The 12,422-nt window shown below is 34.5% G+C and overlaps 1 protein-coding gene across 1 annotated transcript in view; it reads right to left on the reverse strand.

The window, feature by feature from the left end:
• Nucleotides 1-11,417, reverse strand: part of LOC125656508 (receptor-type tyrosine-protein phosphatase alpha-like) — a 41,750-nt gene extending 30,333 nt beyond the window's left edge. The window contains exons 1-2 of the mRNA XM_056147219.1: nt 11,302-11,417; nt 2,930-3,139 (exon numbers count right to left, since the gene is read on the reverse strand). Of these exons, the coding sequence (XP_056003194.1) occupies nt 2,930-3,139; nt 11,302-11,359 (268 nt within the window). The 5' untranslated portion in view covers nt 11,360-11,417. The remainder of the gene's footprint in view (nt 1-2,929; nt 3,140-11,301) is intronic.
• Nucleotides 11,418-12,422: the final 1,005 nt, after the last annotated feature.

A 12,422-nucleotide genomic window follows, 5' to 3' on the forward strand; every position in this document is an offset into this window, starting at 1 on the left:
ACCGTTCCGTTGTTTCATTTTATACAGTTTTAAATACCGTCGGTAACTTCTGCATTGCGAATTTATAAAATAAAGTTTTGTGATATTGGAAGCAAAGAAATGTAGGCAGAGTTATAAGCCTATTTACTTTATGATGATAAGTTAACCTGTTGTTTCCTGGGAACTGCCATCACGGCTATGACTCGGCGTGATCATAAGCGAGACTGGTTTCGAGGTTCGAAAAAATTATATATGTTCATGTCAGGGTACCGGTGCGAGTCTTCATCAAAATTCTACAACAGAAATATCTCAAGTGAACAAAAACTCCGCCAGTTCGTTTTTATTTTCACCTACATATGCTGAAGGTAAATTTTAAAAAAAAGTTACCTACCTGCACTTTGTCTAAATCTGTCCTACTGTCTCGAATCGTCTCCTGCATGGCTACAACCGCGAGTCCTAACGATGAACATGCCGTTGTTCCTTTCCGAAAACCTGACTAAGAGCTTAACGTTAGTTTGACCCATCATATCTTCCATCAATTATCTCAGATCTTTTAATTTCTGTCGAAATATGTGTTCAACAATTGCATTTTCAACTTAGTAGGCTAGACCAACGACAGTTTCTCAATCGCTGATCGCAACCAAGTCACATCACGGATGTAGTTTACTCCGCTCTTCTTGTCTTCATTTCAGTTAACTTTACGCTCTAAATTACCTTTATTTTACACTTGTTTCGTCTTCTTTTTTTAAATCTTTTCAATGAAATATCTATACCTTATATTCTCTTACATATTTTTCCTAATTTTTTATTCGACAAAACTCTAACGAACTATATTTTGTGTTCTACGATCGTTATTTCGGTCATCTGCTACATAATCATGGAAACTCGGTAAGAACACAAATCAAAATAGAAAATATAAATATAAGAAATAAAATATCATTTTAGAGTATTATTGGGATATGACATGAAGTTGATACGTGATCAAATCTACTACCTTCGGGCGTTATGGGATATGGTCACGTAACCAAATCCATGTCATATCCCAATAACATCAACAAATGATATCTTATTTCTTAAATATAGTCAAGATTTGTAAAAAAATGAAATAAAAATTTAATTTTATATTGATGAGTCTCATTCTTACTCGAAATATGTGGATCAGTACCTAATGCTACATGTACATTTGATAATGGTGAGGGTTTGTGTCGGGACATGTTGTAGAAGGAGTCATATAACAGCTCTATCTATACAGGTTTCACACCTCCATTTTACAATCCTTTGAATTGGAGATCAAACCTCGGTAATAAAACAAGAATAAGAAAAAGTACCTGTTGATCTGACAGTTTTTGGTTTTTGAAAACACAAAAATAAACTTATAAATAACATGGCTCTAATGATATTAGTATTTCATTATTATACCCCCCAAACGAAGTTCTGGGGGGGGGGGGGGGTATATAGCAATCACTGTATGTCTGTCTGTCTGTGCAGATTAGTGTCCGGGCCATAAATTCTTTGTTCTTTGACTTAGGCATACCATATTCGGCACACAGGTGGATCACCATGAGACAATGTGTCGATTACCTTCATGACCTCTATATGACCTTGACCCTTGACCTCAAGGTCAAAATTGAAGGGTCTTTTTACAATAGATTCGTGTCCGGGCCATAACTTCTCTGTTCTTTGACATAGGCATACCATATTTGACACATGAGTGTATCACCATGAGACGATGTGTCATGTGCCTTCATGACTTCCACATGACCTTGACTTCAAGGTTAAAGGTTTTTACAATGGATTCATGTCGGGGGCATGGCTTCTTTGTTCTTTGACATAGGCATATCATATTTGACACATGAGTGTATCACCATGAGACGATGTGTCGAGTACCTTCATGTCCTCTATATGACCTTGAACTTTGACCTCAAGATCAAAATTGATTATAGGGTTTTGACATAGTTATATCATAAGAGATGGGTGTATCACCATGAGATTATGTGTCATGTACATTCATGACCTCTTTATGACCTTGACCTTTGATCTCAAGGTCAAAATTATAGGTTTATGCCATGGATTTGTGTTCGAACTATATATTACATTTTCTTCTACAAAGGCATACCATATTTTTACACTCAGGAAAGAGCTAATTTATACTTATTAACAACACTCTATGGGAGATTGGGGTAAGCGGGGGTATTCTTAGTGAGCATTGCTCACAGTACCTCTTGTTCTATAACCCGATGAACGAAACAACACCTACAAAAATGTGCGTAAACATGCATTTCATATTTCTAAAACTTATGACCGGAACTAAACTTACGCGGGCCGAAAAGTAAATTATAACCCTGAACAAAAAATAGAGGTACAGTGTATTTAGCGTTCCTGTTGGAACTTTAATCTATCTGTAAGTAAATTATGCGACACCGAACGACAATATGTACCGTCACACACACTTTAAATAAGATCATTTCGATTTTCTGACCAAGCAACATAAAGGGAAATAGTAGCTTGGTTTTTTTTTATTTCCAACAATTGAGCATTAAAATATTATTCCAAAATGGTAAGAAAATATTTCAATAGAATTATATATATTCACATCGCACATTTTCCCGTTTACCCCAAAAAATTCTCGTAATTATGAGATCTGTTCTCATAATTTGGAGGCAATTGTTTTGTAATTACGAGATATATTCTCGTAATTTCAAGATTATATCGTAATTACGAGATCTTTTCTCGTAATTACAAGATAACGGAATGTGAATTTAATGTTTTTTACATGATGCTAATGGGCTTTCGAAGTCATGAGGTCTTGTGATGCCCCTTCATTTTCGAATAGTACACGCGGTATAACAACAAATAAAGCGTAATAACGTGACACATCAGTGAAACAGGAACACTGTAGAGCGTAGGAAAATATGATATATCACAGTCGTCTAGTTATAAATTATCTTACTTTCATTTCTGTAGTATATTTTCACAGATTCCAAACTATATTCGCCTCCAAGGTCCACTTGAAACCAAGCTATGGAGTGTCCCAGAGCTGTATGTGAGCAGATTTTGTAATCTGTTTGGGTTCTGTTCCCGTCTTTTGCATAACTCGCATGTAATTTGTTGTATGTGGAACTTTGAGAAACTTTTGTACTTTGTTTTCTGCTCAGGTTTACTGAAATGAGATGTTGGAATGATTCGATTATTAGGCAATATTCGTATTTAGTAAACGAGCATCACAGTGTTTATGATGAATGCGCAATTACAAGTATCAACGTAAGATATGGATGAAATGTTTGTGATTGCGTACCATTGAAATATGTAAACCATATACAACGGGTTCAAATTTCATTTTATGTAGATATCATTAAATATATTTACCGTGTATATCCTTAGATTCACGTCTATTTAATTTCAGTATGCTAAAGTAGCCCATTACGGTAAAATTTTATTTAATGTATCACTCTTTCGATGGTGAAACCGAGCTTCATAAGAGGTGTGTAAACGAGTTAAATAAAATTTTAGTGTAATGAGCTACTGTTTGTTTTCACACAGTTTTAAATTCACTACTTCTAACCCACCCATGTAAATGGAATTTCGTGGGTATTTTGAAATCTTTTTGTCCGGTCCGTCCGTAGACATAATTTGTCTAAGTATATCTTTATATATTTAGCCGTATAACTCTCCATAATTCGTAGCAATATTGACCCTCATATACCCCCCCCCCCCCCCCCACCCTTAAATATTCTTCTGCATGCATTGCACAATAAAAGTTCCCGTTACATAGAATATCATACACTTACAATCAGGGAAGACAATCGAAATTAGCATTTACCTTGATTTTACAAGTCTGTGAATTGACATTTTTCTCGAATTGGGAGCATGAGTTGGAAAATTGGTTTGACACTTTATAGCTACTATTTCAAAATTTGTGGATTTAAGTATCTACCGATAGCAGCAGATTGAAAAAAATGGAGTCTACGGATTTGATGTATAAAACTTGTAAGAGATAGGATACTTTTGTGGAGTTTTTTTTTTTTTACACGTTAACCATGTTTGGGCAACACATATTTCATGGGGTCGAATGCAACGTACCCCACCCTTCGTAATTTTTCGGGATCCTCGCCCCGATCATAACTTATTTCGCTGTTTTTGTTTAAACTATTTTCAACATACTGATCATAACTGCAGATTGACAACCTATCTAATTGTTTTTGTTAGTTGTAGTCTAGATGTTCTACATGATTGACCAAGTAAAATAAAAATAACACGCAGCAAATGTATATACTGTTCTAATTTTAAAATCTCATTTCAGTTCAATATTTTATCCTCCGTTGTGCGTATAATATTTTTTCTATCGTAAAACAAAATACCAAACCTAAACTTATTTCCCTGTTCGTATACAAGCAAACACCATATAATTATTTCAAGTACTCCAAAGAAAATAATAAAATGTATCACGGAGTCTGCCTTACACAGTTCCAAAAAAGGCATGTCATTTACAAAGCAGCATGTAATTTTTTTTTTTTATAAAAGTACATATACAATGATACTTTAAGAAAATAGTAATATACCAGGCGTTATCGGCTTCTTATTTCGAGAACAATATGTCATAGATAGGACCAGAAGACTTATATAATCTGCCCCTGTAATTTCTTCATGAAGTTTGATGATTTCCAGGAAGCAGTGTGCACCAGCACATTGTGTTCTTTGAATGAACTAGAACTTTGCTTTTTAAAAAAATCCCCAAACCATATACATGTACATGTAAATAAGATCTGTACTGAAGTCGGATTTAAGACTCGAAATCTCCTACAACAGAAATCAGGAAAACCCACAGTAGCATGATTGTATTTAACCAGCATCAATATCATCAAATAAAGATATATATACGTTTACAGTGTACGTGGTAATTTCATAACCTTTTCGGTTGTTTTCTGGGTTGCGAATCAGCAGTACTTGTATATGGAAATCCGAATACAATCATGCAGATTGAAATCGTTGACGAATTAAAATGAATACGTCATCTTTCACATACCCTGGAGATATGATATAAAATTGATAAAGAGGTTTTTTTTTTCCCTTTTGTTATATGACAAAGATAACGTTAAAGACAAAGTAAGTGTAGCTAATAAAATGCATAATATAGCAATGTCTCAGTCCAGTTAGTAGTAGGATGTACGTCCATTGTATAGAAGCCATTGTTAGAACACGAAAGTAAAATACAGGCTGCATAGGGAACATGAAATCTGATTGAAATGTTATTTTTCAAATAATATGTTTTATGTGATCATTTTTAACACTCGTGACTATATGATGTGCATGCATGTATCATGTTATGTAGTCTGTGTTATGTAATCACCTTGTTGAGTTTCTTGATCACAAGTGAAGGACATGTATCTATTTTACACGTTATGTCATCCGTAATCACAACCAATCATTTTAGATGATTCAGAGATATGTTATTATACACCTTCAGCAGCAGCAGCAGCAGCAGCAGTCAATGAAATAATGATTAAGTGTCACGTGAGCATGTCTTTGTAGCTGTCCAAGCGAATGGAAGCATTAGTTGTTATGTGATTATAGAGGAAAAGTTTCCCTCCACCACCCCAATCTTACCACCTTAATTCAAATGTAATGTGTGTCATTTCATCTTACTGTTTATCGGTCTTTACGGATTGTTTTGTACCTGCTACTATATTTGTGCTGTGTGGCAAAATTTTAAAGTACCACATTATTTTTCTTTTTTATTATGTTTATTATCGAGATTTATAAAAATTGGCAAAATTTTAAGGTGCCACCTTATTTTTCTATTTCATTATGTTGCATTTATCAACTTTTATAAAAATTAGGGAGATCCCAATGGTATTCTTGTTTAGGTTGTCTGAATTGTAGTTTTATACTCGGGGATCTTCCTATTATAGGGGTTGTAAATAAGTTGTCAACTTCTTCAATCGTCATCAATAAATGACAATTTGCAGCCAACAATGTGTATTATATTGTTAATTACCAAGAAAAAAGCTGCGGGACATGAGAAACCCGGTTCCTTCAAATAGTATTTTATATCCTTATAAAAATGGAGAACATAAATAACCTTCAGATAACGAGCAACAGGTAACGTATTTAAAAATACATCCACGTTTACCAAGATTTAAATGCCGGCAAATTGTCACGGATTGAAGTAGAGTTTAAGCAAAGTTTTAACTTCCGTGTAAATATTAGACGAAACTCTTAATGAACGTATTCATATCTATATCACTTGATAAAAATGTAAACAAGGACAATTTTCAAGATGTAGAAGTTAGTGGACCCCTATCTTAGTTTTCTTTTTAATACATTCTGGAAACAAACATTTTATAAACTGATAAAAGTGTTAGAAATAAAAATGATTTCATGGAATTTTCAAAACAGATATTCATAAGTGAGGGTGACTTTCGCTGTGGAACCACGCATGTACAAATATATGAGTCACTATTCCATAACACATGAAATAGAAATAATATTTTTTACATCTTGAATATCGTACAACGTAAACGTTCCATTGACATACAACAAGCCGAAGAAGTTGTATGAATGGATAATGATAAATTACATGTAGCGAGCGAATCAAATTTAAAGTGTTTAAAGTTTTATTTGTTCCAAACATGAATGTGATCGCATAAGGAAAGATACAATGTATTAGTTATATATATATATAAAGCTCTGAAAAGGCCACGACACTGTTGGTTATTTAAAACTCAAATTTTCAACGCAACCTGCGTCTTTCTCAAGAGACATATATTACATATACAAATAGTGCTTTTTGTGCTTTTTATAAATTTCTCTACTGGCCTTGTATCTTCTCAGATCCGACACTTTAAGAAAGTAGGGTGTTGTTGGGTTTTTGTGCTATATATATATATATATATATATATATATATATATATATAAAGCACTAAATAATCACAACTAGGTACTGAAAATTTTCGCCCCAGCCGGGGTCGAACCAGCGACGTACGGCACCCACCGCCTAGCAAGATTGTCAAACCAGTGCGTAAGTCCACTCGGCCACAACGACTTCCCTATAAAAGGAAGCTTTGTTATGCTCCTAAAGCGCTACTTATACACACTGATGTAATCCCACACAGTCGCTTTTCACATTTTCACATGTATCGTTTAGATCCTAGGGATAAACGTAAGGTTGGGTGTTATAATTGTTTGTTTGTGCTTTATATATATATATATATATATATATATATATATATATATATACATATACATACATATACATATTATATATATATATATATATATATATATATATATATATATATATATATTTAAACATCAACTCAAAGATAGTTGTTTGTAATATATCCCACTCATAATTATTCAAGTCTAGCACTCGGGTAGCAGTGGGGGTTCTTTAGCGTGTCAACGCCTGTTGCAACGCAGAACCATGATTCTCATTTTTAAAAAAATGATTTTTACCCAGAACTAGATTTTACTTTACAGAGGAAGAAGTACTGAATGGTGTAAGAAAGCTTAAAGCAGAAACAAAAGTCCCGGTCCAGATAACATGCTAAATTAATTTTTCAAAACGTTTTCATCAGAAATGGTACCAATATTAACAGTATTATTTAACAAGATTGTACAATCTGGTGAATTTCCTATTGATTGGAGAAAGGCAATTATCATACCAATATTTAAGAAAGGGGATAGTAATGATGTAAATAATTATAGAGGGATTTCATTAATTACTCACGTTGCTTACTTCATTGATCGTTAACAGATTTATGAAGTTTAGTTTGGAATATAATGTCAAAACAGATGTACAGTTTGGATTTAAACCAAAGAGCGGTACCAGAGAGGCAGTTTTTGCTTTACATGGTATGATTTCAGAAAATTTAAGAAAGAAGAAAAAATTGTATTGTTGTTTTATAGACTATTCAAAAGCTTTTGTGTGAATCGCTACTCTTTATGGAAGAAAATAACCAAACAAAGAGGTAAACTTCTGAGAGTTATTAGAAGTTTGTATACAAACTTCAAAGCTTATGTCAGGAATAAGGGAAATATTACTGAACTTTTTTATATGGACTCGGGTCGTCATTTAAATTAATTTAAATTTATCAGGTAACCGTCATATGAATTATAACTGGCGGCTGCCACTTTTATTTGGCAGTCACCTCTCTCTCTCTCCCCCCGTCTCTCTCTCTCTCTCCCTCTCTCTCTCTCTCTATCTCTCTCTCTCTCTCTCTCTCTCTCTCTCTCTCTCTCTCTCTCTCTCTCTCTTAAATAAAAAGGGTGAAACTTATGTAACCCCCTTCTCCAATAATTAGTAATATGCATGTGTTATACAATTAAGAGCATTATTGTTTGTCGATTATATTGTAGTTTACCTATTTATATGAATGCTCATGATATCAAATGTCGACAGATTCGCGCACGAGAATATGCACTTAATATATCTATGTGTCAGGCACTTACAAGCAGAGGATCCTTCCTTTATTTTCAACGCAAAATAAGATATATTGGCGGACCCCCCCCCCCCAACTTCACTCATTTGATAATAGTAATGAATGGTAAAAAATGTAACCTTTAAAGGACACATCGCATGTTTTTAAACTTTTTAATTTTTTCAGCAAAATTAATTCATTTCATGCCTAAAACTACCTTACATGTGTTATAATGAAACAGTTTGCGTAGTTTTCGAGTTTGAAAGCGATGAAATTCAAATCTTGCGATATGCAACTGATGAATTGAAGGACGAACGGAGCCCTCCTCCCTTTAAATAGAAATTTGAAGTTTGGACAAAAGAGAAATCTTTAGTTTCCTGTTTTGTTTGTCACCATTTTAGTGGTTCGGAGGAAATTATGATTTTATATGAAAAAAATGCATTGATTTTAATATTGTTTTTTACTAATAGAATTAGATATTTGTGAGACACAAATACACTATAAGCCTGAAAGCTAAACACTTCATAGATATCCCAGGAAGGAGGATCAAACCTCCGGGCCCCATTCCCCTTTTGAAATTCAATAATGATGATATGCAAGTCTGACACGAAACAGGTACAATTAATCAAAAATCAGACTAGCATTGTATAACCATAAATATTTATAAATACGTTTTCTACAGTGCTGAAAGTTGTAGTGAATAAAATTGAAAACTAGTATGTCGTGGAGCTCGCCTTTAACTTTTATTCATTTCACTTGCGTGATCTCTTCTGCAATATTCCTCGGCATTCAGGACGAGAGCAACAATGGAGTAACCGAAAAGAAGGAGGAAGTGTGTTTTCCAAACAAAACGTTTTATCGATGATACGAAGCTACCTTTTACATCCTGTTCACTTCGGTGATATCGCATCAAATTTAGACTCAAGTACAAGAAATCTGCACGCCACACAAAATGATATTTTTTTTTTTACCAGAATAAGCAACAAGTATATTCGCTTCATCGAAAGCAAGAAACAGCAAAAGACCCCGATGTACGGTAATTGTTTTAATATTCACCACTCTCTCTCTCACCCCCCCCCCTCTCTCTCTCTCTCTCTCTCTCTCTCTCTCTCTCTCTCTCTCTCTCTCTCATCCTCCGCGCAAATATATACCGATTGAAAGTGGGCGTTGAATTAACATACCAAGATAGGATATAACATGTACATACTGTAATTTACAAGAGATTGGGGACGGAGTTCGTTATCAACTCAATTGTAATGTAATACAGGAACAAAGAATGATTTTTTTATCACCCAAACAAATAAAAATTTGCATTACAGTCGGAGAAGTTTCTAAATTGATAATATACTTTATTACACACATGTTTTATTTACTAAATGTATATAAAATTGAACTTTCACACACCACGCAGACGTCCCCCCTCTCTCTTCCACATACCACGCAGACATATTCCCCTCTGTCTTCCATACACCACGCAGACATCCCCTCCCCTCTCTCTCTCTATCTCTCCTCACCGCACACATCTTCCCGAGTCCTTTTTAAATCGTCTTTTAATGATTCTAAATATTTTCAAACAATGCCCTGAAGAAATACGGGTCATAGGGAGACGGGATGTCTTCTCAAGCTCATCCGTCCCATGTAGTTTTAGGTCAAGGTCGCTTGAAAATATCCAGTCTTGACTTTGTGCCTGTTTGGCAGTTCGAAGAACAAAATATATACTTAACATACAATGTAAAGCGCCAGTTTAGAATAACGAACCTTTATAAGATTTATATCAGTAACGTACATACTACTCTATTAGTTAACAAAATCTAAAAAGCAGATCGCTAAATTAAGAATTGGAATTTCATTCCTTTATTTACAATTTTAAGGGATGAAACATTTTTATGTTTTAAGCATCGGAATCGGGATGCATTCGTTTCATATTCGTGTTCATCTTCATAGTCGATTCATGTTCAGAAACATCTGTATATATGGGTACATGATTTGAAATCTTTAAGATAATTAAATACAAAGTGATATAGATCAGGGAGGCCTCTGGCAAAATTGTAACTTTGAGGATTCATATAGTAAAAGTTCTGACTGCAGGGTGGGGCCAAACTTGGAATATATATTGCATACGTGGAAAACATATAAATGATATCTGCTTTAATGTCATTGATAATAAATTGAAACTAAATGGATATCTTATATAAATGATATCTGCTTTAATGTCATAGATAATAAATTGAAACTAAATTGATATCTAGAAGGGGTGAGTAGTCTTTTACAAAGATTGTAAATTTCATGATTTTAGTGGGCAAATGTTTAGTTTCAGAATTTAAAAGATTTCTTCAAGTCTGCTGATACCGTATAAAATGGAAATGTATATTTAAGAATAGCAGAAAAGCATGTATTAAAAAATGCTGGATATTGCAACCTTGGGATTTTGACTCTAGGATGAGTCCTAATTAATCATATCGTATAATCTCAAAACACATATCATATTATGTAGACTTAAGTCTTTCATCAGTGAATGCACTTTTGAGGGTCAATTTTTTGCATTGTTTGTCCCACCTCTGAGGCCCCCAGGGGTGCAGGATTCCTGAAATTTATAATTTCCGGCCACCTTTTTGTCCAAAAGATGCTTGATGTCGATATCGACATCGTAAATAGGCACGACGATATCGACTTGATATCAGATATCAATTTGGTATTGTCGATATCGACGTTAGCAAAATCGGATTAAATCTTGCACATGTATACAATTAATATAGCCACGACATCAGTTACTATCTAATATACAGGATATAAAAATCATTAAATGTTACATGTATCAAAACAGATTGTTTTGTTATATGAGAGAGATAACGTTAAATACCTGAAGTATATGAAGCAAGATTGTAACCAATAGTATACATACCATAGCAATGTCCCAGTCCAGTTAATAGCAGAATGTACGTCCATTGTATAGAATCCATCGCTAGAACACGGAAATAAAATACAGGTTGTATAGGAAACACTGAATATGATATAACTTTTAACTAACTACCAACAGGCATCGTATCTAAAAATACATCCACGGTTATGAAAATTTAAATACCGGGAACTTGTCACGGATTGAGGTAGACTAAGCAAAGTTTTAATTTCCGTGTAGATACCAGACGAAATTTTTAATAAACCTATTCATATATATCACTTGAGAAAAAAAATTAAACAAGGATAATTTTCGGGATATAAAAGTTAGACGACCCATGTCTTAGTTTTCTTTTTAATACATTCTGGAAACTGGCAGTTTATAAACGGGTACCTGTAAAGTGCGAAACGAAATCGAAGCGAAACGAAACGAAATCTACCGAAACGAAACGAAATCTACCTAAACGAAACGAAACCCACCGAAACGAAACGAAACCTACCGAAACGAACCGAAACATATTGTATAACAGAACTCTTTTAATTATAATAATTAGAAATGGTATCCTAGGCCCCTGTGAAAGTTACCACATATAAATAAAATTCGCTTCCCCTTTGATGTAGGCTTTCGGCTTGACTGTTACAAAGTTTTAAAAGTTGGAAAGGGGGGAGTAAGCACAAAGTACATATCCGTAGTTGATGCAAGGTGAAGATCACAAACAGTGATCAATCTCATAACTCCTACAACCAATACAAAATAGATAGTTGGGCAAACACGGACCCCTGGACACACCAGAGGTGGGATCAGGTGCCTAGGAGGAGTAAGCATCCCCTGTTGACCGGTCACACCCGCCGTGAGCCCCATATCCCGATCATGTAAACGGAGTTATCCGCAGTCAAAATCAGTGTGCCAAGAACGGCTTAACAATCGGTATGAAACACGCCAGACAGCATTTGACCCAATACGAGGTTGTATTGACGAACTAGATCGTTATAACGACCAAAGAATTTGCGAAATGCTGACTTCAATCGAGACTGTTGAAATCCCTGTACCATCAACTTGTTTGTCAGTAGCTTACCTCGATTTGAAAACTGACTATACCCAGAACAAGCTCTTGCATATCGAACCAG

The sequence above is a fragment of the Ostrea edulis genome, chromosome 8, assembly GCF_947568905.1.
Source record: "Ostrea edulis chromosome 8, xbOstEdul1.1, whole genome shotgun sequence".
In the NCBI taxonomy this organism is placed as follows: Eukaryota; Metazoa; Mollusca; class Bivalvia; order Ostreida; family Ostreidae; genus Ostrea; species Ostrea edulis.